This window comes from Cololabis saira, chromosome 19 (assembly GCF_033807715.1).
Source record: "Cololabis saira isolate AMF1-May2022 chromosome 19, fColSai1.1, whole genome shotgun sequence".
Lineage (NCBI taxonomy): Eukaryota > Metazoa > Chordata > Actinopteri > Beloniformes > Belonidae > Cololabis > Cololabis saira.
Window position 1 is genome coordinate 29,147,386 of NC_084605.1, and position 27,147 is coordinate 29,174,532.

A 27,147-nucleotide genomic window follows, 5' to 3' on the forward strand; every position below is an offset into this window, starting at 1 on the left:
CATTTGTCACGAATATGAACCTAATTAATTGATAGGCTAAATGATAAATGCAAAATAAATCTGTATTGACTTATACTAACTTTCATGTGTATTGGTTCACCTGATACACAGTTCGATTCAAACCTTCGTTTTCAAAAACTACTAAAGAAACATTTTTAAAACTTCCAGAATATTCCAGGATTTTATTAGCAATTTAAATTGAAATATTTGAACATAACTTAAATTATATTAACATACACAATAAATACAAACTTATTAATAATCTCTTAACTACTACTTAACCTATATAAGGAACTACATGTTAGCCTACATTGTCCTTCACCACAAGAGTAATACATTGCTTTAAAATAATTCACTTAATAATGGTAGGGTCATTTCTATCCTTACAACATTTGGGAAGACAATCTAAATTACCAATATATCTGAACTCATTATATAATGCAAATAAGGTTGCTTAAAAGTTGGTGGGGACAATTTGAGCCTCCTGAAAAGTTGGTAGTGTTATGTCCCTACCGTCCCTATGCAAACCTACGCCCTTGTCACACACACACACGCACGCACGCACGCACGCACGCACGCACGCACGCACGCACGCACGCACGCACGCACGCACGCACGCACACACACACACACACACACCACACACACACGGGCAACAAAGTAAAGAAAATGTTAAAAGCTATTGGTTATATCTATCTATAATCCTGGAATAGGATTGATGATAGTGGCCTCAAGGTGTTGCCTTCTTTCTCCAAGTTTAAAAGACAACTAAAAAATCTTTTACTAACCTATATATAATATAAAATGCTTCTTCATGGACTGCTGGGATGTATGTGTGTGATTGTATGTGTATGTAATGTTAAGTATGTATGTTAAGTGTTTTTTTGTGTACTTTGTATGCATTTTTCCATCACCATCTTTTTACAGATGGTAACTGCTTATACCATTGACTGTACCACTACCCTTATATGAACTATGGGCCCCCACCTATAAGCTTTCCTAGCTTCCTTGGGGGACCCATTCACTCTACCCACTTAATTTGATTGTATTATTATAACTATTATTATGGTATTGTGAATAAACTCAAACTTCAAACTTAAAAAAAAAAGCCACATAAAGAAAACAAAGAAAAACTATCAACTTGTTCAAAGCGACACATTTTGTGAAAAATATATGCAGCAACGACTCAAAATAGTTAGAGCAGGGTGGCTTTTACCAATATGAACCCCTTTTCTTATGTAGGAATGTTCCAGAGATAACAAACCTTTGGTTTATTACTACACACAGGAGTATACACTTTGTGAATCGAATCTGTTTTGAGCCAAAACTGAGTCCATTTGTCTGCAGCAAAATCCAATTAACCATCGCCCAGAGGGCCCGTCGTGGTGACAGAATAAACAGCTATTTTAAGCCTCTGACATGACTCAAAAATGTCATTCTTCTGAAGGACCAGTGTGTGATTTTAACTGTGTGAGGGTACAAAAACTCTTGGGTTGTTCTTCCATTCACGCCAGCTCTGGTCGGAGGCCAAAACTTCCCTGGAATTGTCTTACTGATCCAGTTATAGGGAAGCCATGGCCTTGAACTTTCCTCGTAATTTTCCATCTATTGACAGTAGTGATTGGACATTTAATAGTTGATTGGTACGACGCTTACTGTTTATAGGGCAGGCAATAAAGTACTTGAAATTTCACTATTTCAACTCTACAGGGTTGTTGGAGAATACCAAAGGACCTTCTTTACTTTGTAACTTTTTCTTTTGATGTTCATAGTAAATTCAGCTACATAAGTTACCAAATATGGTTACTTGCCCTGGTTAGGATTCTTTATTTTTCGCTTCATATAATTTGTGATGGATGGATGGATGGATGGATGGATGGATGGATGGATGGATGGATGGATGGATGGATGGATTGATTTACTTGCTGCGGTACAAAAAAATTCCCTGTTCAAAGATTTTAACCAAGCACCAACTAACCTTGAAGCCGACCTGGAAGTAAGAGAAGTTGCAGTTTATTGATTGACCACTGGGGTTCGGGTCCAAAAGAAGTCGATCCCCAAGGATCCCCGTGTAGAGAGATGTTGGAGTTCTCCTGCTCTACATCTCTGACTTCTGCTCATCAGCTTTTCAGCATTCGAGGCCTTTTTTCTGATCATCAGCAGGTCTCTGGAGAGCTCAATTCCACATGTCGACCACTCTCTGTTGTCATGTAAGAATTACCAGAGGAAATCCTCCAGAGAAAGCAGCATTAGGGACAACTACGGCCTGGTCTACAGAGAAGAGTTGGAGCAGCTGGTATGCTGGTCCAGACAACGGTCTGATCTCTTCAGGGAGAACCAGCCCGGCCGGGCTCCACTCCTCATCAACGACAGGGCTGGAGGTGCTCAGCTGAACAAAGTTCCTGGGGGTGCACATCCAAAACAACCTCACTGCATCACTGGTCAAGAGGGCACAGTATAGCGAACAAGCTTCCTGCAAAGGTAGAGCCCCTCTGCCCCTTACTCTGTGTACAGTTAGATGTTCATCTGAATGACAATAACGTCTAAGTCTAAACATGCAAACCAGCATGGAAAGGTTTCAAAAATCATAGTTTCAATGAAAAAAAATATATAACAAATGAAATCTCAAGAAGATATGAAGAAACACAGTCTTATCAAGGAAACTGCAACAAGCTGCCATTTGAGTGGCAGCATTATTGTAGAATCATCCTACAGTCAATAAAGTGTAAATATACCATAATTTAGTTCCTGGTTATGATTTGAATAAGAGTTCATATATTAATTTAACCTGCAAGCTCATCAAAATCACGAGGAGAGCGTAAAGGGGTTGAAAAGCTGAACCGCAGACCTCGGTCACCAGGCCGGCTCACTGGTCAGTGGCGCCACCTGCTGGCGTGCAGGGCGTACAACCGGCATGATGACGTCAACAGATTAGGATTTCACTGAGTGGTGCGTTCAAGTGCTTCTCGGAGTTCGAGATGTCCTATTCGGTTTCGTTTTCTGCATAAATGAAATTAAATGTCGTGTTTAAAAATATATCAGTAGTCCTCTTATTTTTCCCCTTTCAACATAATAAAATAATGGAACATTTTTATGATTCACACCTGAAAAATATGAATATTAGCAGGGGGTAATGTAATTAGCTATGGAAATATATTGGCTACTTTAAAATAAGTGCATTATCTTATCAGAGCTGGTGTTTCTCAGCTTGAACGTCTACATTTTTCAATAACTTCCATCAAAGAATATGAATAAAACTTGTTGGCAATGAAAAATAAATACGTAGACATTTAAGTTAACGTTTTGGTCACTAGGTGGCGCTGCTGTGTGTTGTTATGCCAGAGTCCTATGTAGAAAGGCTGGGAATCTCAATGTATTGACAGGTGTATTAACTTCACGTGGTCAATTTTTTTCGTACTTTCTATTTGAACAGATCGGTTGTGACTTTTGTGGGATTTTGTTTTTGCACCATAAACGTTTGCCCTGTAAGAAAGTAGAAGAAAAGCTCCAGCGATGTCAGTTTTAATTAAAATGTAAGAAAACTAAGAGGTAGAGATTTAAGAGGACAAAAAGTACACACTCCACACTTATACATGCACACAGAGTCCTCAAAGACTAGTTTTCTAACACGGTGTTATATTAAATAGTTTTATTCATATAAAATACCAAAACATTTATTCAGCACTTGAACATGGGAGATGACATCACTGCACAGTGAACTTTAAATAAAACTGTGATGAAGGCAAAGAGAAACAAACATGTTAAACATACAAACAGGCAGGGAGGTAGAATTGGTGGAACTGATTGTCTACAGCAGTATACATCCAAGGGGCCCCCAGGGGCCTCTAAAGGAACAACTAGTTTTATTGGATAATAAAAGAAATGAAAGTAAAAAAAGGTGGCTTAAGAAAATAAGAGTGATTGGCTCTTTGCCAGGTTTCAGTCTGTAAAGGTCTTGCTCTGTGGGGTTCCCGGGGTTGAAGGCCAGGATTCAGATTGATGTCCGTCTAATTAGGTTGATGATGTAGGCTGGGTCAAGAGGCAACATTTCAAACCAGTGGGATTAAACATGAAAATAATGGTTAAAACTCCAGACCTGCACTTGCAGCGCCAGAAAAGTAGAAAAAACAAGTAAGGAGTAGACAAAAACCATTGTGTTGTCATAAAACAAAAGGAAAAAGGTTCATACCTTCATGTAATCCGCATTTATATTATCGGTGTGTTGGAGTGGTTTAAAATAAAGATGGTATCCTGGCCAGATTTTTTTTCTTTTGTCCTACATAACATGTCCTTTTCACAATTAAACGCCGACGGACCTCCACAGGGCGCCCAAAAGGCCCATATAATCCGCTAAAAGTTTCAGACATCCAAGTCTGAGTCACTGTCCGTTACTGAGAGGAAAGTTTCCCCGTCTGCGCGCTCCGCGCTGCCATCTGGACTGCAGCCTCCTCTGCCAAGTGCACGGGCGCTGTCTGCACAGATGCGGTGGTGCTGCAACCTGCACACGGAGGGAAATTAAGAAATGTTGTCAAAAGAGAAAAAGGTGACAATATTCCTCTTAAAAAAAAGAGGCATCCATTTGAATCAAATTCTATTTCTATCTTTATCTTTCTTTAAATCAGGGTTAAAAACATTACTGTTTACTGAAGTGTACTCTTAAATTAAACCTGCTCTAGTTCTACTGCCCTTATTTTTTTTAACAGCTTGTGCTTTTTATTATTTTACTTCTTTTCTTATTCTTACCTTGTTATTATGTCTTGCCGCTTTTAATGTCAATGTAAAGCACTTTGAATTACCTTGTGTTGAATTGTGCTATATAAATAAATTTGCCTTGCCTTGCCTTGCCTTCTAATTGAATAAAAGAAAAAATCTACTTTGCATCCAAACCTTATAAAAACTGTTCAGGTTTACTGTAAAAAAACAACAATAAAGTAAAATAAAAATAAACGGCCCCTTCCTAGTAAGCAATTGTGCTTATGCACGCTTTAGCCTTTACCCCAGCATGACTGACCCGTACACTCACCCTGAAGCAAATTGTGCCCTAAGAGAAGGGGAAGAAGGATCGAGCAGGTCATATTCCCTGAAAGAAAACAAAACTCTGCACGCTGAATGGCTGTGCGCTTTTACGCATGAATGGCGCTTTTACGCGGCACCTTTTGCTGTCTGTGGTGAACTGGTTCATGTCAGTGTGAATGAGCACAGTATAACTAAGAGATGGACAGCATCAAAATGACGAAATACATTGCAGATAGGATGCATGTTTGTTTTTAACTGAGCAACACGTGGGACTCTCAGTTTGGAGCTGAAACTTATAGTGATGTCCAAGTCACTGACCCAGGGGCGTCAATTGGGTATGGCAAGGTATGGCAACCGCCACACCTTGGCTTCAAGGGAAAATGTAAATGTTTGTTTTTAAATACATTTATGGAATTAGTCTGTGTCTATTTGTATTGATTATTCTATTACTTAATACATATCGATTTCACTATATTATACACTGCAAAAACTCAAAATCTTAACAAGAATATTTGTCTTATTTCTAGTTAAAATGTCTCATTTTTAATCAAAAAAATCTCATTACTTTTAAGACAAGACTCAAAAACAACAATTTTCACCTGTTTCAAGTAGATTTTCACTTAAAATAAGTGGAAAAATCTGCCAGTGGAACAAGATTGTTTTGCTTGTAATGAGAAGATAAATCTTGTCCCACTGGCAGATTTTTCTACTTATTTCAAGTGAAAATGTACTTGAAACAGGTGAAAATGGTCAAATAAGTGTGATGAATCTTGTTTTAAGTGTAATGAGATTTTTTGACTAAAAATGAGACATTTTAACTAGAAATAAGACAAATATTCCTGGTAAGATTTTGAGTTTTTGCAGTGAGCGAGACTGCATTTGAAAAAGTTCCAATTTTCTTGACCACACAGATAAGCTACACAGCATACTTCTGTGATGAGTATTTGCTGGACGTGTTGATTGATACTCTAGTTAAGTTCTGTGACTTGTAACCTTGCCATACCTTAGCTTCGACTGAATTGACGCCACTGGACTCTCAGTTTGGAGCTGAAACTTATTACAGTTATGTCCAAGTCACTGACCTGTTTTTGGCTGCGGCTGCACGGTCTCTCTGTCTCCGGTTTTTAAACCAGTTCCCGACTTGAGTGGGCGTGAGTCCGGTGGCGTTTGCCAGCTCTCTCTTCTTGCCCGGGTTCGGGTATGGGTCCTGCAGGTACCACTCTCTCAGCAGTCCCCGGGTGCGCTCCTTGAAGCAGTGCGTCTTCTGCTCCCCGTCCCATATAGTCCTCGGCAGCGGGAACTTCTTGCGGACCCGGTACTTGTCCACGGGTCCCAGGGGCCTCCCCCTGAGCTTCTCCGCTTCCCGGTAATGAGCCTCCAGCCACATCGCCTGCAGCTTGCTGTGGGACTGGCGCGTAAAGCGGTGCGTCTCCAGGATGCGGTACAGCTCTCGGAAGCTGCCCGTGTGGAAGGCCACCACGGCGCGGGCCCGCTGCACCGACTCGTGCTCGGAGATGGAGTCCCGGCCGTCCGCGGTCACCGGCAGCGACCACAGGAAGCGGGCCAGCCGCTCGATGTCCCCGGTCTCCTCCAGAGTCTCGCACACGCTGGCGATCTGCGTGGCGGAGAAGCAGAGTCCCGGCAGGGCCAGGGGGGGGCAGGCCGCGGGGGGAGGAGGAGGAGGAGGGTTCTCCGGGGACCGGGACCGGGGCAGGGCACCGGGGACGTCCGCAAAGTGCGGCAGGAGAAGCCGGGAGGCCGAAAAAAAGTCGAGCGGAGACCTGAAAACCATGTCCGAGCGAAGCCAGAGGACCGACTGACGGAATCAAGCTGAAGTCTGACAGTTTAGTTCACCTGAGAGTCAAAGAGGGACCCGGAGTTGACTCCTCATTGGACACCCGGAGCTGATGCGCCGGTTGTCATGGCAGCGCTGTCAATCAAAGAGGATTGATCTCACTCCGGCACAAGCTGGGGACAATGAAATCTCCTCTGATCTGCCTCCTTAATGTCATTTTATTTCACATACTTGTCTATTTGTCATCTAAAAGTGCAACACTGACGTCGACTATGCAACACAAAATGGCATTAAACACAATCACAAACACTTAACTTTTCACTTGATAAACAGGCCACAGTTTTCTTCCAACAAAATCTCTGCAGGAGGCCTGCAGATAAACACATTATTCTTGCACTTGTACATAAGAAATTTGTTCTTAAATTGCTTGCCTGGTTAAATAAAGGTTAAATAAATAAATTTAAAAAAAATTCTTGACTTTTGATGAGAATGGAGTTTCTTGTCCTTAGCCGATACAGCACTACACTGTAAATTAGTTCTAGGTCATGTTACAGAAATGTGACCATATCTCATACAACTGTAATGACAACCCTTGACTTATAGTTATAAAAAAAAGGGTTCATTAAGAAGAAGAATGTGGCCCCAGCTGTACTCTTGCAGTTTACCTTCTGATGTGCTCGGTGTGTGCTGTGTGTACTACACAATATAACCTTTTTTTAATTTACACAGTAACTGTGTTGTATCTATAGGCCTATATGTGTCGATTGCCCTTTTCTTTTTCCTTTTTTTTCTTTTCTTTTCTTTTTGTTTGTATTGTATTCTGTTTTTGATTTATACCTTTTGTGTTAATACTGAAAATCAATAAAATATTATTATGAAAAAAAAAGAAGAAAGTGAACTAGGTATTGTATTTGAGGAGGAACTCTGTGAACCATCTGAGATAAACTGAACCGAGGAGAACTCCCAATGCAGTCTGCTATCAGCTAAATCTCATAACCTTTGCGGTCCTGCCGGTAAGCTGCTTGGAGCAGTAATAGCAGTAATGCCGACGGTGTGATCAGAAATCTCATCCAGACCTGAAAGCGTATGTTTCTCTAAGTGGTCTCCCATCACTCTAATCACTTTCTAAACACTTTTCTATTCTCTAAATTCTCTAGTACCCACAAACTCAGAGATTTGGGATTAGCACCGGGGCTATGCCGCCTACTAACATTAGTGTAATGGAGCAGTATTTTCAATCAACATTAACATTTGGTTGCCCCGGGCCATATGTTTTGGAGTGTGGCACACTTCACACTGCTCTGTGTGTGTCTACACTTGTATATCACACCAGTGGGGACATAAATCTGTTTGTGCAGCCGCACTGTGAGGACGCCTCTGTTTTAGGTATAAAAAGTAATATTCCCTGATGTTATTCACTCAACACCCTGATCTAAACTAAAGAAGGGAGATTTGGTTTAATGTGAAGCAAGAAATGATTATAATTAGATAAGTCTCTAAACTTATAAAATACAATCCAAAACCCATCAAAGTGATGGAATAAAAACTGTTAGTGAATTAAAATCAATTCATCAAATATAAGCACAATATAAGGAATCATGGATGCAAAACAAAACAAAAAAAGGCATTATTTTTAAGTTGTCACACAAACACACGCCGCCACATGCCCCAGTGCCGATATGTTGGGGCCCCGTTAAAAAGGGGGTCACCTGTAGTTTAAAGGGTTAATGCTAATTACTCCAACAGACAGATGTCACTGCACGCTCATGTGAGGTGCTTGTGTGCCACTTTTCAAATGTAGACGAATCTAATCAAAAAGAGCTTTGTACTAATAAAGTAGGCAACAAATTAAAGTGGGCATCAGATGGCCACATCCAGCTAACGTCATCTTATTTAGTTGACTTCAACATTAGCGTTACAGAGATGGAACCTACATCTCTGTAACAGTTTGTAGTTACTTAAGAATGCTTAATATAATATATATATATATATATATATATATATATATATATATATATAATATATTTAAAAAAAATTTGAAGGAATATTCTGACATTAAAAAAAGCTTCCGTCTGTTATTAGATGGGAGAGAGACATGTCACGGTGGGGGTAGAGTAAGACAGATGCAGGAGAGACAAGGAGGCAGGAGTTCCAACAAACAGTGATTTATTAACTTAGAAAAAGGAAAAGCGTTGATGAGCAGTAACTACAAAAAAACAAGCGCTTGCTCATGAAAAATAAATAAAAACACGGCAGGTAGGAACGGTACAGACCAGCAGTGAGCACGAGAAAGACAAGACTAGAAATACACAAAAGGCTTGACGAGACACAGGTGCAAACAATCAGGTCAGATGGGAACAAAGGGGGTCAAGACATCTGTACACAGGATTTCAAAATAAAACAGAATCCTAACTAACCAAAACTGTGAAAAACCCCAAACCGTGACGAGAGGAAACTTTTGTTCGGGACCAAAACGATGGGAATCAAAGCAGAAATTAGTTGGAGTGGAATGTCTTTGACAAAAAAAATATTTATTGTTAGCATGAATTGTTATTTTTGGTACAATTCACCTACTGAAAAACAGAATGTATTTTAAGCCTCTGACGAAACTCAAATGTAGTTGCACTGAAGTGATAGTTGGTTTGGGTTCTTACATATGAACTGAGATACTTTTAACTCTCTAAATGTACAAAAAGTTAATAAAGAAGATGGTCTCTGCTGTCTATAGACACAAAAGGAGAATTCACAACCACTTGTCTATATCGTCACCCGTTTCTTTGGAATCAGGTGAATGTTCCCTCATACAGGACTGTCTCAGAAAATTTGAATATTGTGATAAAGTTCTTTATTTTCTGTAATTCAATTAAAAAAAACAAAAATGTCATACATTCTGGATTCATTACAAATCAACTGAAATATTGCAAGCCTTTTATTATTTTAATATTGCTGATTATGGCTTACAGTTTAAGATTAAGATTCCCAGAATATCCTAATTTTTTGAGATAGGATATTTGAGTTTTCTTAAACTGTAAGCCATGATCAGCAATATTAAAATAATAAAAGGCTTGCAATATTTCAGTTGATTTGTAATGAATCCAGAATGTATGACATTTTTGTTTTTGTAATTGCATTACAGAAAAATCACAATATTCTAATTTTTCTGAGACAGTCCTGTATATGATATGATGATGTCTGACTGGTCAAACTTCTGCAAGTTTCCCGAGTGTTGAAGTGTAAAGCAGCCCATTGTTTTGGATTGTCTCTGTAATTTACCCCTTCCTAATAAGACCTATTGTTGGACATTCCTGCTCAAAAGCATATGTCTGTATGTCTTTGAAAGATGTGTCTGAATAAATTTGATGTATACACAAACCTAAGAAAGCCAGCACCACTCTAAATGAGGCATATATAATCAAGGTGGTGGATAGCATAAAGACAACAAAACCATATGGAGCATTTGCTCAGCTGTGAGCGTTTGAGGAAGGCCATAGCTGAGTAATGTCTTCTCTGATTTGGATGATTGACATCTCTGGGGAGTCAACGGGTGGGTCACAAATCCAAGTCACTTCAGGTAGCAGCCAATCAGAAAGGCTCCGGATAGAACTTATCGATCTATTTCTGCACACTTCTGGGATATGATTTATGATGCTGCAAGACTTCAGAGTTAGTTCATATCTTTTTTTTTTTTTACGATATGTTCAATTGGTGTTGGAATTGTGTTTTGCTTAGGCTGGAATGGTCTTTGTAGGGTTAAAATTGAACTTATTCATTTTCATGCTTTTTACACTTAAAATGGGCTGAATAATCCCTGAGTCATCCATCCCAGTACCTGGTTTGCTACATTGCTTTTTTTCCCCACACAAATAACAATTTTTACCTTTGAAATGAGGCTCCTCGTGATCTTTTCCTTTTTTCGTCGTGATGAAAAAGTGATCCTGCAGGATCATCTAATTTAAAAGACCAACAGTGGAAAATATTACTGTTTAACTAATTGGGTTTTTTTTACTGATGAATTGTCCAGCCGCTGAAGCTTGTTCAGTGTCAGTTTACTTTGTTTTCCTTGTTTCAACAAGTGGATAATCACATCGCGTCACTCAGTCTGCTCTCGTGAAGACGTCCTCGGACAAATGCAGCATGTTTCTCTGTTGTAACAAGCAGCACAAAGAGTAAACACTCGCGGGACTCGCGCTCGGAGCTCCTCAAACTCGAAAAAGGATTCTTCTAATCAATGCAGGGAAGACATGCCAAACATACTTGAGGAAGGATGCTTGAGGTGTGGGGGTGTCGTGACAGTTCCAACTAAGTTAATTCAGTCCCGTCTCCTTTTAGCAACAGAACAATAATCAGGGTGGAGGAGGGAAAGTGGAGCTGGCTAAAAGCAGCTGGATGACACTTCCAGGATGGCTGGAGGAGCACAACGAGGAGACCGAGTGAATCGCCACCTCATCTCCTTATTCCTTGTCAACAAAAGCCGAACTCCTAATTAACCTCGCTGCTGACCTCCACAACTTAACACTAACCTCTTAAGCCTCGAAACTTTAACCCCCTTACCAGTTTCTTGGAAAAGGCCATGCATCCCTCTAACTCCCTTCCCAAAGCCGCCTCCTCGTTAAGCCACTAATCACTTCCTGAGTCTTTGTTGTGCTTTTGTGCTCCTACAGGGCTCCCGGAGAATCTGGTGGACAATGGTACCCGGACAAAAGAGGGGAGGGGGAGTAAAATGTAGCAGACTGAGAGGGATGATTACAAGGATGTGGAGAGAGCTGGAAGATGATGCTTTTTGTGCTAACCTCAAGTTCTCAGGATGTATGTTAACCAAGCATCCCTCGGGAGTCTCGTTTTATTTAACGATCATGTCATGTTTTGCAAACAACAGCAATCATTAATTAATTGAGAATTAAGAGGGGAGTGTTGGACCACAAAAGAAGGAAAGCTTACGCTGCTCGCGGACTGATGGATGTAGAGCTGCGTTACGTCGTGCATCTGCCTGTGGTCGACATGTGACCGTTTCATGACCTTTGTGGAAGAAAGCCGAGGATGGCAGGTACTCAAATAACTGTACCTGAGTGACTAATCACAGCGTATGATTGTGCTGTAACTCAATACTTCATGCTAAACTAATCCTGCCGATTTATCCGGACGGCGATTGTGCAGCTAAGTGGGAGCTGAAACAGCGGGAGAGGTCACAAAACACCTAAGCAGGTTTGTGTCATGCAAACACGTGCAGATGCTCACAAATATGTACCCAGATGGGTGACACGGAAATTAAACACAAGCACCTTGCAGAGAGACGAACAAACAAAGTAATCAGATAATTTGACTAATAATTCCTCAGATGTGCTGCTCTCTGGGCTGCTTTAAGACGACAGATTAGAACAGCTGGGCCAGATGTAAAGGTTATAATAACGTAATTATCCCGTGTTTTGTTAGTGTCATCTCACCACTCACCAGCGTTTTTAATTAATAGCTCGGGTGAGATAAACACAGCGGCGCCCTGACAAATAAACACCAGCAGCCAAAAATACAAACAGCTGGAGTCTGAGCAAACAACTGGCCCTCAGGTTTACCGTGGCGGACACGAACACCCATACAGGCTGAATAACCTCATACACGGCTAATGCTTTCACAGCCTCCGGCTGATTTCACTGGTTGAAAGAAAGGAAAGTGTGTAAAGGAAGAGGAGATCAAAATTAAAATCAAAGTTCTTGTTTTCATTTATCTAGATATTTTGCTTTCAAACGCTGTGATGCTGAGTCTGAGCTGAAATAACGATGCACGTCTTTAAATTTTCCTGTTATCATCAGATATTCATTCTTACTCAGTTAGAGGTGGGAAGAACTTTCATTTACCTCTTTGTCGTACCTCCAGTCACCAATCCTTTATCAAATTCCATGGCCCTCAACTCTGGAACTGTTTAGATAGATCTCTTAAGTTAGTGTCATCCTTAAAAATGTTTAGGACCAGCTTGGTGGGGTATCTTTTATTTAGACAAAATTAACAGGGTATTCTTACTGAAATGAAATTGCCATTTCATGGATATTTTTGTTTGTGTACTTATTGTATTTTTCTTTGTTTCTTTTACCTTTTCTTTTTTCCTTTCTAATCTTTTGCTATTGACTGATTTGTTTTGGTGATTTTGTATTGAGGGGGAGGATTTTTTATAAGCCCTTTGGGCTTCTTTTCCTCTCCTGCATAAATTATTTGTCCTTGTATGATAAAAAAAATTATTGTGTTATCACTGTGCAATTAAATAAATAAATAAAAAATAAATAAATTGTAGGTGATTTCCTGGCTTATCTGCAACAAAACTGGAGAAGACAGACAAACCAATACATCCAACAACCTGTTGAAAAAATAAAAGAAACCTATGGAGCGGTTCACACACTGAGATATTTAACACTATACAAAGATTTACATCAATTTAATAAAACAGACCAGAGACGCTGAACCACAGAGAAGAACAGTAGAACGATGTCACACGCAAGAAACAACATTTTGCAGAAGGAGAACAATCAAGACCATCACACTGGCCGAAGACACTGCTGTTTGGTTGGATTAGGGCCAGATTTACTAAACTTCACTAAACTGGGGACATGAGTGCAAATCACCAACAGTGAAGACAGGAGTTTCTGGTTCTGTGGGTTTAGTGCATAGACTTTGAGAAGTACCAGAGAACCCTGTGAATTTTCAGAATAAAACACCACGAGCAGGCTCTGATTCGTAACTGGACATTTCCTTCTGGAGGCTCTGGGTGAATTGTTCACAGGGTTTCAGAAAAGATTTGAACCATGAATAAGATGAGCTTCAGTTTAGAGATCAAAAAGCGTATTTTATTTTGAAACCACTCATGCTTTGTGTAAGTATAATTCTAGAAAGACCAAGGACTGGTAAGATATATGTATTTAAACGAGCAGAACAGTGCAGCATTCTTACAGGATCTAGAAACCTTTGTGTAAACTGAGAATCACATGATTCCAGCTGAGGAAGCAATGCCTGAAATTGTCCTGTTTTGGAAATGCTCCCAGTGAGACCTGGGAACGGAGCACAACCGCTGCAAAACTGCTGCAAAACTGCAGCAAAACCGCTGCAAAACCGCTGCAACCTCCACCCCGCGTGGGACTCGAACTTTAGATTTTCAATACTCTTCAAGACTCGTGTCAATTTAGTGAATGAATCAGAGGATCCAGTTAAACCTACAAACAAACACAACCAGTTCATTTCAGTAATGACTGAAGCAGTCTACCAAGATCGATGCAAAAGAGCAAAAACGTGTGAGGAGTTTAAGCAACAATCCCCTGCTCTCATACCAGTGTCATCAGACTTAAGTTTAACTGCATTCAAATGTTCTTGTTGTTGGTGCTTCAGGATTGTCTTCCACATTTTCAGGGTTCGTGCAAGTCCTTGAATGGCTTGAAAATGCAGGAATTTTAATTATGTTTTCAAGGCTTGAAAAAGGTTTTGGTTTCATGCAAATTCCTTTAAAATGGTTAAAAAAAATGTTTTTTTGACTGAATATCTTTCCACTTGAAATTAAATACTTCAAACTTAAGATTAAATCTTTTTCTGCCTGTAACCACCTGTAACCACAGAAATGTTATCAATGACATCTCCGTGACTAATAACTGTTGGCTAGAGACTTACAAATACACATCACAGAGGAGAAAAGGTGGATTGTTGACATAAAAGGTTACTTATGTCAGATGTCTATTAACACAAATCAACTAAAAACCCAAATAAAATGAAAAACCTGTCATTTATGCATGTTTTGGCAATCACGTTGTTCTGATAATGTCTTCATCTGCCATCACAAATAGATTTGCAGGAATGGAGAATTTCTTCCTTCACACACACGTCACATGCAGAGGTGTGAAGTGGAAACTTTAACCCAGGCTTTATGCCACAAAGCTTGGCAAATGAAATCTCTTTTTATGCCTCATTTAAATAATTTCCTCTCCAAATTTGGAGTTCTGGAAAGGAAACCATAACTTCATCTGCAACATGGCAGAGTTAACTGACCACTGTGGGTCATTAGTGAGTACTAACTAAACCTAAATCATTCACTTATAGTACTGGTTTTGGAAAGAAACACTTATTGGCATAGACCCCTCAACACAAGGTCTACTACATGCTGGATTGCGCGATTTTCCTCTGTTACCATAGAAACAAATTCCACAGCATATTAGTGCAGAGCAAAAACACAACATACGGTCCAAGGACACCTACTGTTTAAGGGGGCTGTTAAATAACTTTGTAAAATGGTTGCAATCCCAGTGCGGACATTGAAATAAATAAAAGATAAGGAAAGAGATTGGTAACTGGACCGCAGAGATACATTGATTGTGGAGGCAGAAAGTAAAAGGGATGAGGGTGCAGGAATTAAAAAAGGCTAAGAGAGGATAAACCAAAATGAAGTTGGGATCAGAATGAGTGAAAAGAGGAGGAAAGCTGAGAGGGGAGGGTGGATTGAGGGAGAAAAAAAGGGGGAGGCATGAGGGAGGAGGCGGGAGCGCCTGTCGTGTCTGGTGTGGTTGGGGGTAATCTGGACTAATCTGCTGGATGTTAACCTATCTGAGCAGCAAGAGCCAGATTATCCCTCTAACAATGGCCAGCCGCTCATCTGCTAAATTACTCCACTCAAAATCATATGCTTAGACACACAAGCACGCACTCATCATTCCAGCTCAGACACACATCAACACAGGATTTTGGAGGCCTGTCGGTATAATATATTACCCAGAGTGCTCCTCTTGGAGCGCTCGTTGGCTGAATTAAATTTAAATGCACAAGAGAGGTGTTAAGTTTGAAACATGATGTCTTAACAAAATCACTTCCGCCTAAGGTTGTGGAGAGCGAGTGATAAGAGCCTTGATATTGGTTCTGGATGTTAGTTCTGACAAATCTGTCCAATAACTTCTGAGGTATTTGACCACAAAAAAAAAAAAAGAAGCATAATATATGGACTTCTTTGTGGCACAAGGACAAAAATGATAAGACCAATCAAGTTAGCACAATTCAGCTTCTGGACACCAAGATGTTTCCATAAAATGTGCTTAAAACAGAACACCTTAACCTTTGGCCCGAAATGCTTTTTAAACTTATTTAGTAGTCATGAATGCATGGCGGCAGCAAATTTCAAAAGAGCTCATACACGAGAAGCAACTTTACTGAATCTTATTAACCATATCTTGTCTTTGCACTGGAGAGTTTCAAACTAGCGCTGATGGATGCAGCAAAGGCACTCGTGACTCACATCGCTTTTCAGAGATTCTGTTGAGCCCACACAGTTATTTTTATGACAACATTGTGTCTGCTTTAGATGCGGTGTCTCCAGAGTGCCCGAGGATCAGGAGCGTTCAGTACAGATTTCTGCCGTGTCCCATGTGTACAGAGATTTCTCCAAATTCTCTGAATTCATCCATCTATTTTCTTCATCCTGTTCAGGGCTGGGAGCGGAGCTTTAGCCTATCCCAGCTGTCACCGGGGAAGAGGCGGGGCTTCCCTGGACACAAACCAGATGAACAATCACACACACTCACACCTACAGTCAATTTAGAATTACCAATCAACTTAACGGACATATTAAGCCCCTGATGTAGCACATATACTGTACAAACCCTTCTGAGACCTCTGCACCAACCCCGGGATCAAAACAATATTAATAAGGAAATTAAACAATTTAAAAAATTCTGAAAAATATATACAATAAATAGATAAATAAAATTACCCAATGTATTAAAAGTGATACAAAAAAAAAATTGTGATTGTTAAAGACAGAATTAAGAGTTTCTTTTATTTCAATGTATTATAAATAATATGTAAAATTTCCTGTGCATTATTATTTCATATATCAGGTGTCAACAGGTTAAACTAAGGGGGAGAAAATGGTTAAGTCATATTGATTAAGATAAGATTTTCTCTCGGGATGACAAGGAATGATGGGATTAAACAGTCAGGGTCTGATGTCTTGGAGACAAAGTAAGAAGCTAAACTGAGATGCTTTGGACACAAAAAGAGGGGGATAGTGAATAGTCATAGATTGGCTGTGCAGATGGAGATGTTAGTGAGGAGAAAGGGAGAGGCTTCTGGATGTGGAAAAAGAGGATACAGAGTTGGTTGGTGTGACAGAGGAAGAGGAAGACAGGAACAGATGGAAACGGGTGACCTGCCCTGAAGGAAAACGCTGAAAGAACTCTTCAGTTTCAACATTGGATATGTTGTCTTTGTACCACTTTCACCTAGATGAAATATTAAGAGAATGCTTCCAGTGGTTTCCAAACATTTGCACATAATCCCATTTTTTTCTGGAAGATAATTTATTTTATTTTAAATAACAAACTTACAGTCAACATTGTTAATAGTAATGCTTCTAGTAAAAGGCCAATAAAACAGGACCAGAGTCAGAACAAAGATATGCAAAGAAGTCCTGCAACTCATTTACTGTGTGGTATTCTGGGACCCTGATTTTTTTTTAATATGGAAACAAGATTAGGTTATGTAATGTAGGTACAGAAAAGGAGAAAGAAAGAGAGGCACGTCCATTGCGATAACTTTTTCTTAAGTCAACTAGTTTGCTGGTACAATAAAGGAAAGGCAAACTCACAAAGATCACTAACATAGCTTGAAAGTGACAAATGCTATTTTAATTAATTCACTGAAAACTGACCAATGAAAACCAGATATTTGAATTGTGGTTCATAAAATAAGAAAGCAAATTAAAGTGGCCTGAAGAAATGAGTTGGTACTCCTAGAAAAGATTAAAAATAATTTGTCAAAATGCACACTGGCAAGCCACGATGCTTCTTTTGGACTGATGAGAGAAAAAAAATAGCAACATGGCAAGTCACCTATTGCTTTATGTTAGCAGAAGCAAAACGAAAACACTGAAGGAAAAGAAGGTTCAGTCATTTACCGGGGTTGCTTTGTTGCATGTGACACAGGGGTGTCTTAAACTGTGCAGGGTTACGATGAAATCTCAAGACTTTCAAAGCTTTTTGGACCACAATGCAGTGTCAGAAAACTAATGACTCAAAACTCTCAGCTAAAAACAGCCGAGGGTGGCTAAAAACAAAGCGTTAGATGAGTCTGAAGTGGCCCTCCATGAGTCCTGATCTAAATCCTACTGAACACCTGTGGAAAGAGCTGAAACATCCAGTCTGGAGAAGAAACCCTTCGAACCCAAGACAGCTGGGGCAGGTTGATCACGAGGAAAGGACCAAACCAACCGTCCACATGTCCACAGTCTCATTGAAGGTTACAGAAATTACTGGATTTCAGTGATCGACTCAAAAGCTTATGCAAAAAATATTAAGATGAGGGATCCTTTTTATCCAGTCCAGTTTCATTAGTTGTCTTTTTTTAATGATTCTATTGAAGCACAATTCAAAAGCAATGTCTGATTTTAGTCAATGATTTAGTTATTTGCCTCCGGCAGGAGGGTCCCCCCTTATGATCCAGGTCCTGCTCAAGGTTTCTTCCCTCCTAAAGGGGAGTTTTACTTGCCATTGTTTGGCTTAAGGCTTTTCTCCCACTAGGGGAGTTTTTACCTGCCATTGTTTATGTAATAATTGCTCGGGGGTTTATGTTCTGGGTCTCTGGAAAGCGCCTAGAGAAAACTTTTGTGTTGTTTTCTCTCTTTAATCGAAGGCGTGCCCACAAATGTGTCAATGTGTCAATGCTAATTTTGTACATCGAGTGTTTCTACTTAAATTAGGTGAAATTAGTCAATATTTTTCCTTTTTATCATTTTGGAACAGTTGGTAGACATTTAAAGTGGACAAGGGAAAAAAAATGAGTACGCCTAATATTTATTGTGGCTGATCTACATAACCGTCATTAGTGTCGATGTCAAAACTATGCCGTCCTGAGCCTCTTGGACTCATCTTGTTTTTCCAAGTTCATTGTGCTTCTGTAAAAACAAATTCAAGTGGAAGAGATTAAACATGAATTAAACTGGGGTGTCCAAACAATTTTAACAGGTCAGTGTCTGTCTATTGTTTTGTAATATCAGGCTTAAAGTGGATTCTGTGGGTGCACAAGCGGCACACTTTGTGCCCCACCCGCCATCATCAAATTAAATTTACCGCTCATATGTATTTGGATCGCTTATTCACCCTCACACACACACACAGCAATCGCATAATCCAACACCAGATTGAGAACACCTTTAAGATACGATGTGATTATGATTAGGGATTATGATCAAATTATGACAGAGTGACAGATTAGACAGGGGTAGTGTGTGTGTGTGTGTGTGTGTGTGTGTGTGTACAGGGATGTATGTTGGTGTCAAATGTTGTGTTTTTTTTTATCAGACCAAATACATTTGTGAAGATCAAGCAGAAAGCTGTCACAGTAAATTTCACTAATCTCTACACGACTTCATCTGCAGATGCACCGGAGATCAATTGTCACCACTTCGCTCCAGATTTGAATTTTGAAAACCAAGTATGAGACAGAAATCCATGAGGCTTTACCTGAGTGCATTCTGGTGAGTCTGTTCATCTACGTGAGCCATCAGGTCACCATTTCAGGAGAGACCCTGACACGGTGGCGTTCGAGCTCTCTGCTTCATTGTTGGATAGGGAAACACCCACCGAGGTGAGTTTCATGGAGTATAGCAGAGAAGCAGCAAAGCACAGAATGGTCCAACAAATGTTCTGATCCCTTCGTTTTGGCGGAGGCTGCACTTCTGCCAAAACTACTTTGGCGGAGAGGGCTGTTTTAGTTTATCTGGTATTTTCGTTCATCACCAAGTAACTTAAAGTCACACTTGTGTTTTATACTCAGTAAAACTCATGAAGGTAGTTTTAACATTATAGATGATTATATATAGATAACAATAATCATGATGGATTTGCAGATGTAAACTTTTCCAAGGTTACACATATTATCATGTGCACTTTCAGAAACTTCCAGAGGTGGACAGAGTACTCGACCCCAGTACTTGAGTAAGAGTACAAATACTACTGGTCAAAATTTACTCCGTTACAAGTAAAAGTAACTCAGTCAAAATATTACTCGAGTAAGAGTAGAAAAGTACTTGCTTTTAAAGGTACTTATGTATCCAAAAGTAAATGCTTTTAAATTTACTTTAAGTAAAAGTAAGAGTAAATTTCTTATTTTCCACATCAGTAAATTACTATATTTTTTCTAAATTAATTTAAGGATCTTTTAACTCTTGTTTCTGAGAATTAACTCTTTGAAACCAGCTGCACTGTTGTGCTGCTTTTAGAACCACAATGTTATATAAAACCTGCAGAAACACCAAAAACAAATCAAATGAATGGGATTATAAGAGGACAGCAGATGATGCAGAGTTTATTAACAATCATGAACTGAAACCAAATGAACCTGCACCATCCAACTAAGTCTGGATCCCCCTCAAAGACCACTGCTTTACAAAAAACTACATCTCTGCTTTCAATAACTCAATGTTGTAGCCGTTGTTGCGGCTCTGTCTTGACTTGTTGCGGCTCTGTCTTGACAAACGCAGGCTACTTTGGCGGTATCGTTTTGAGGAGGCTTGACGTATTTCCGCTTTCCGTACATCCCAGTGGAGAGCGTGCACTGTGATAGGTCTCCTCCTTTGACAAAAACAGCTTGTGTCCAATAGGATTTTAGGGAAGAAGAAAAAAGAGCAGACCTGAAAGTAACGAGTACTTTTCAGCCTTCCTAGAAATTTACTCGAGTAAAAGTAAAAATATTTGTCTTGGAAATGTATTCAAGTAAGAGTAATAAGTACCAAAGAAATCGATACGCAAGTAAAGTACAAATCCTCTGGATATGTACTTAAGTACAGTACTCAAGTAAATTTACTCAGTTACTGTCAACCACTGGAAACTTCCTACTGAACCAGGTCTTGAAACGTAATAAAAGATCCCATTACACGATGTTAGGCACTCATACTAGGTGTGTGATATCCGGATTACGTCATATCTGTATGTATTTCAACAAAATAGCAGCAAAACATGGACAGCTAGCTCCTCCCTTCTTCCCTCTCCATCAGAGGCCGGCCATGCTGGAGCCATGTTTGTTGAGGTTTGGAGGGCAGGATGAACCAACTATGTTTATACTTTTATTAAAGCGCCACTGATTGATGTTGTTCAGTTGCTCCCCGTATCCTCTAAGTACGAGTTGTCGCTTTTCATTCATCGCCACGACTGCCGTAAAGTCACACAGCAAACAGAAACCCAGCAACCATCTCGGCTCCTTCAAAGTTGATCTCGTTTGTACTCCGTTTTCTTTCTCTTCAGCATAGCCATCGTCTTCTTCCTTACATTTATTGATGGTTGGAAAACAGTGAAAGTGGTGCACTGCTGCCACCAGGTGGTTCGGAGCAGGGCTTTCCCCGAGTCAGTACATCCTACCCAGACACGAGGGTTGAAAGGACCGAGGTGGTGACCCTTGACCCCTGCTAATCAAAATGCTGTTAATATCCCCAAGTGGCATGGAAGCAGTGAGCCACAGGTTTATTATTCACAATCCTGATTAGAGACATCATGATGTGGACAGCAGACTCTAGTGATGGAGGGCTGTTAGCAACATCTAAAAAGGTTTAATATTGTCTAAATATTGGTCTTTAATCACTCTTCTTCACTCATGTGCTTCCCAATCCTGAACCATAACGCGTAAGAGACAGTGGAGTTTTATGACACTTGTGAGGATGGACGTCATTAGTCAGAGACTCAGTAAGAAGCTTTTTTTTCAGATCTGAGTTTAAAGGAGCCAATTTAACCTCTACTCACATCCAGGCCGATACAACTTGTGCTAAATTAATCACATTTCTGCTCATTTGTGATTTTACATTAATTCCTGGTGCTACAACTGCAGGGAACTTAATAGACATGAATTGGCGGGACCCATTTTGGTAACAGTTTAGCCGTTAAGGATTTGTGAGCGCACGGCGCCTTGGCTGGGACAGTAAATCTGCTCGTTGTGGCAGACCTCAAGAGGACACACAGAAACATATAGACACCATGTGACTTCTTGCATTAAAATACAACAGCCACCACGGGGCCCTTGGCAGGTATTTTATTTCATATATAGACGCTTTCTGTAATCAAATGTGAGTGCAATCAAACAACAGCAATACAAACATTACCAATGCAGTCTGAGAACCAGGAACAGGGTTAAAACAGGGAGTTCACTCACTCTACACAGCGAGCAGCTAGTAACCTCATGGACAACATTTAAAAAATGAAAACCTTGCCTCTGTTGGGACAGTCTGCTGTCATGTGCACCTCCAACCGCGATGATGCTGAGGCTTACACTCTTCATACAGAAAGTCCAACCAGTGATGCAACAAACGCGCCCCCTCGCCCAGCCGACCCGTCACTCCAAAGCCATGAGTCCCACTCGCACTCGGCTCCGCAGCGGTAACCTCCCAATGTCCCCCATCGTGATTATCATCGTCGTCATCCCAATAGTATCAACAAACAAAATTCAAATTCAAATCATTTCCACTTCTCAGCAGGAGTCAAATCAGAGTCCGGAGGTCCTTCAGGTTCAGTCAGTGTCAACCGTTGGATGATCGGAGAACCACGTAGTTGCACATGAAGAACCAGAGTCCTCGTGCAGTGCCCTGCGCCGGTGGCACATCACATACGTGCACAGGTGGAAGTGGGGGAGGGTACTTATGTGTCTGTATGTTTGTGTAAGAGAGTGTGTGTGTGTGTGTGTTTTTAAAGAGGGAAGAAGCAAGGATATTAGGCAGTTATCAGACTCAGAGCACAAAAAAAAAAAGAAAGAAAAAAAAAACAAGTCCAGGAGAAGAAGAGTTAAATACAGAGTCCGTATGGACCTTATACGTCCTCTTGGCCCTCATTGAAACTTTCACACACAAACTCTCTCGCACGCCGGCAAACATACGTGCACAATAGGTCCTCATGTCATTGTGAAGTCAGGTGTTCAATGTTAACATTCAAGGAAAGAAAAATAACAACAAAAAAAACACCTCAACGGTAAAAATCGTCTCTACCATCACAACGCTTCAGTCCATAAAATCTGGATATTTCTGAAAAGTGATTCAGCTTTTCATCCTGGTTTAAAGCAGTATGCATGTGTTTTAGTTGTTATAGTCTTTGTCCCACTGCTGCGAGCACACACACACACACACACACACACACACACACACACACGCACACACGCGCGCGCACTCACGCACACACAACCAACATACGCACACTCACGCACTCCAGCACACACCACATGTCCTCTTTGAATGGAGAAAGACATGGCGCAAAGGAGAGACACTCCTCCTCTGGGTGGATGCATGGATCCTGAGGAGGAGACGGGAGCTGTTGCCATGGCTACCAGGGGTCATCTAGCTCACCAGCACTCTGGGGGAGGGGGATAAAGAGAAAGAGACAGGGACAGATGTTTATTAGTGTTGTAACTTTCACTACACAATATTTACTTTCACTGATAGCAAAGTCAGAACCTCCCTCCTGTTCACAATCTACTGGTACTGAATGGGGAATGGAGGAAGACGGTGATGTTGCGCTGCCACCAGCCTGTGAGTTCACACAACCAGAACCTCAGATGACTCACCTTACAGAGAATCACGAGGCCAGCTGTCAGGCTGAAAAACAGGAGAGGAATGGAGAGAATGGAGTCCCTAGCATCTAAGCAGCTTCTCTCTCACTCGTCGTTGCCAGCTCAAAAAAAACACAGTAGCAGGTGTTTATAGGCTTCACACACCACCACTATTGTTTTACAGTAGACAAGTGGTCAAAAAGAAAACTTTGGGATTAAAGCTTCAAGCTGACAGAGAACAGCGAGGAAAGAAATAAGGACTTGGACTTTGCTTTGACTGTTTCCAAAAAACTTCACAGGCCACAAAGACACGTACAGGCCACACAGAGCGGAGTGAGGACACGGCGCCGTTTCAGTAAGTGTCAGGGGTTGACCCCGTGGCAGATGTCATCAGATTGCCATGATATTTTAATGCCATCTTTCAATTCAATGTTTTGAGTGAATTTTTTTAGCTTTTTTGTGTCCTGTTACAGCCCTGATCTATAAACAAGCAATGTGACTGATATGACAAAGGACAAGAGGCTACAACAGAAGTTTACAGACAAATACTCATCCGGCTGACAAAAATCATACCATTATACTTCAAATCTCTTTTTTATTTGTTCATTTGTTACTTGCAGTACTGATTTGTCCACACAAAAACCAAATACAACTCATACATACGCACACATACACAGTGCTTTGCATAACTTCGCCTCTCGTTTTTTCTTTTCAAGTGCCTTAAAAATGTTGAAAATCATAAGTGCCGTACATCCATTACCACAGCCACCAGGTACAGACCCATAACCTCCCTCTGGGTACTTTTAAAGAACGCTGTGGGTCGAGCCGTCCGTTTCAACGGAACGGTCAGAGAGATTTAAGATGGCGTTGTTCTGAAGAAGCGTGGTCTTAACCTGCGAGGTATCACATGTGTCATATTTGAGCTTTTATCCAGTCATGAAACTCAGAAAGCCACAGTACAGACATGTAGCCGTTAAATTCAAGCCTGGACTCGAGAGCCCCGCTTCGATGCAGACAGACATTGACAAGTATGACTGGATGTGTGAGTAAAACAGGGCGACAACTGAAGAGTCCATCATTTTGATCAAGAGTAGCTTCTTTTTTTTTGTAATTAATGAATGAATATGTCCTGCAAGGCTCTTCAACTTCAGATCAAGAGTTTACGACAGATCTGTATTACTACTGAGGGCATCTCTATAGTCGTCTTTCATATGATTAATACAAGTGAGGATGTGAATATATACCATAATAAGCAAGAAAACACAAACATTGCACTCTAAAGGTTATGCAGAACTGTTACATGAAACTTTTTAGGATGTTGACATTCATTAGTTTGTCAAGTGGAGGTATATTTGACAAAAAAAAAAAAGTGGGGATGTTTCTGTAAGAAAGAACGTTGCTACCTGCAATAAGCGTTCAATAATAATATCTCAAGTGAAGCTCCTTTTTCTTCTTAAAAAACTAAGTTGTCAGATTCAGATCAACTCAGCTTGACTTTCAACCTTTAATAGCTGCTCTTAAGCTACAATGTGCTTTGAAATGAAGGCCGACAACGGCATCCTGCTACTGACATCTGTTTCCAATACAAGCTCCTACCGCTCTCATACTAACGCATTACAAATATAAGCTACACTGTACAAAAAGAAAAAGAACAATCTAAGCTGCAGTTCAAATTATTGCATTTTTGATAAAAAGATTTTTGTTTTTGTTGCTTTGAATCTCATGTAGCCTCCACACATGACATCCACCTGAACACCACCGACCTGGATCACATATCGCAACCTGCCGAATCCTGCGAGGCTCCGTTCAGAAATGCAGAAGCAACATTTTTCAGTGCCCAGACTGTTCAGAAGCACCTTACGTCGCTGGCAGATACGTGGGTGCAGTCCAGAGTATTACAAAAAGAGAAACAGGACTGATGATTGGCTCCTCTCTCAGTCACTCAGACTCATACGGTCACATGTGCATACATACATACATAAACATAAACCAGCGTGTTCTGAGTCCGTAGATGGAGCAGGCCTGGAAACAATGCAGTACTTTGTACAGCTGCAGTTCAGTGTCTCCGCTCCTGTTCTTTGTCAGGTCATCCACTGTAAGCGGGAGTGGGATGAGGCGGGGAGGGGGGACGGGGACGGGGACGGGGACGGGGGGGGGGGCTAAGAGGAAGAGGAGGGGCAGGGAATCAGCCAGAAGCAAATACTGGAAAATGTCAGCCATATAAAGCAGGGGTCAGTTTGCTTCACCCACCACTTTTGAACATAATACTAAATGATCGAATTATGATTGGTGATGTAAATGTTAAGAGTGGTCAAGTTCTAAAAGTGACCAGCGTGATTGGGAAGCAAATCATCCAAGCAAAGGTGGAGGAGTGTAAAAAGAAAAAAGAAAAAAGAAAGAGTTCTCAGTATTTGGCAGGAATGATACAGTGTGAGTGTTGGGAGACAGAATTTGAAGAGACAGAGGCCATTTTAGTTTTGAATTAACAAGTAAGTGATTAATCATAAAAGAGCGTTGGATGGCCAGAGTGCCCGTTCTAGTTCTGTGAAGAGGAAAGAAAGGTGGGAGATCATATAACATTTGACATATCTCTAGAGTGGGATGAAAGGGTGAGGGGGGGTGTGCTCAGCCAGAGGAGGTATCGGACTCGGGTGCGGGCGTATCTTGACTGGCCTCCGGCTCTGCAGTGAAAGGTGAGGGCGGGGGCGAGGGGGGAGAGGGAGGGGAGGCGGGCTGCTGCCGTCCCGCGTCGTCATCGCCGCCGTCGCCGTCTCCGTCGTCGCGGGGCCTTCTGCTTTCTCCTGCTTCCTCGACGGCACTCTCCCCCCGCAGGTGGTAGGCGGCCAGGGACTCCTCCAGCACCGTGCGGTACTGCCCCCGGTGGTGCAGGCGGAACTGCCGCAAAGCCTCCAGGAGATGAGCCGCCGTGGTGCCACCTCCCTCCTCACTCTCCTCCTCCTCCTCCTCTCCCCCCGCACGGGCCTGAGGTGACACGCCAGGGTCAGACTCTGCAGACAGGCTCCATGATCAAACACACGAGCATACATCCAACAAGCAGCGGCACAATGTTCCCATCACCGACACGCAAAATTCTAGTACAGCCGAGTGTGTCGACGTCACTCGGATGGGCCGGCAAAATGCCACCTTTGAGCCCGTCACCAACTCTTGTTATATTTGCTAAGCGGTGTAACGGGGGGGGGGTTGAGGGGGGGAACACTAGAGCCACACAGTCCAGATAAAACTGCCTGCAAGTAAAGACTTGGCTGACATTAATACAACAAAGAGACAAGTTTTTTTTTTGTTAAACATCCTCACACTCACCCTTGAGGGCTGTTTAACCTCATCCTACCTGCATCTACAGACTGACTCATAGGAGCGTTTGGGGTTAGCGGAAGAAGCTTTGCATGGGTAGGCACGTGATTGGAAAACAGCATATAGCAAAGGTGAGGATAAAAAGCGATTCTCCTGCAGAGACTACTTTGTTTTGATCTTTGTTTCTCATTTAAGGGAGATTTATCAAGACACATATACACAGTAACATATTTTTGGACTAAACATTGTCGGTTGCAGAGATACCCAGTGGACGGAGCAGATAAGAGAAATCTACATCACACAGGCCTCGTACAGACACAGAAACAAAGAATTAGCTTTAGGACCAAACATCTGTTTCATATTCAGAATAAAGACATTTGTACAAACAGCGTGGGCCGTTACAGGTGTTCCTTTAAAAAGCTGGACCTCAAACATTCCTCATACAGACAGCTGTGGATTTCCTGCTGTGTACACACAGTTCTGAATCTGGT

At 41.1% G+C, this 27,147-nt stretch overlaps 2 protein-coding genes across 4 annotated transcripts in view; both read right to left on the reverse strand.

Annotated features, from left to right (window-relative positions):
• Positions 1-3,651: 3,651 nt before the first annotated feature.
• Positions 3,652-7,016, reverse strand: six3b (SIX homeobox 3b). The gene is made up of 2 exons (XM_061707958.1): positions 6,099-7,016; positions 3,652-4,498 (listed from the first exon to the last, which is right to left on the reverse strand). The coding sequence occupies exons 1-2, from the start codon at positions 6,806-6,808 to the stop codon at positions 4,360-4,362; spliced, it is 849 nt and encodes a 282-aa protein (XP_061563942.1). The 5' UTR covers positions 6,809-7,016; the 3' UTR covers positions 3,652-4,359.
• A 14,810-nt stretch (positions 7,017-21,826) lies between these two features.
• The window catches only part of ppm1bb (protein phosphatase, Mg2+/Mn2+ dependent, 1Bb), a 30,489-nt gene continuing 25,168 nt past the window's right edge, over positions 21,827-27,147 (reverse strand). Inside the window, exons 6-7 of one of the 3 annotated variants that reach the window (XM_061708985.1) lie at positions 23,360-26,326; positions 21,827-23,148 (exon numbers count right to left, since the gene is read on the reverse strand). In XM_061708985.1, coding sequence (XP_061564969.1) covers positions 25,970-26,326 — 357 coding nt within the window. In that variant the 3' untranslated portion in view covers positions 21,827-23,148; positions 23,360-25,969. Of the gene's footprint in view, positions 23,149-23,359; positions 26,353-27,147 lie in introns of all 3 variants that reach the window. The other 2 variants (XM_061708984.1, XM_061708986.1) reach the window with 2 other exon arrangements.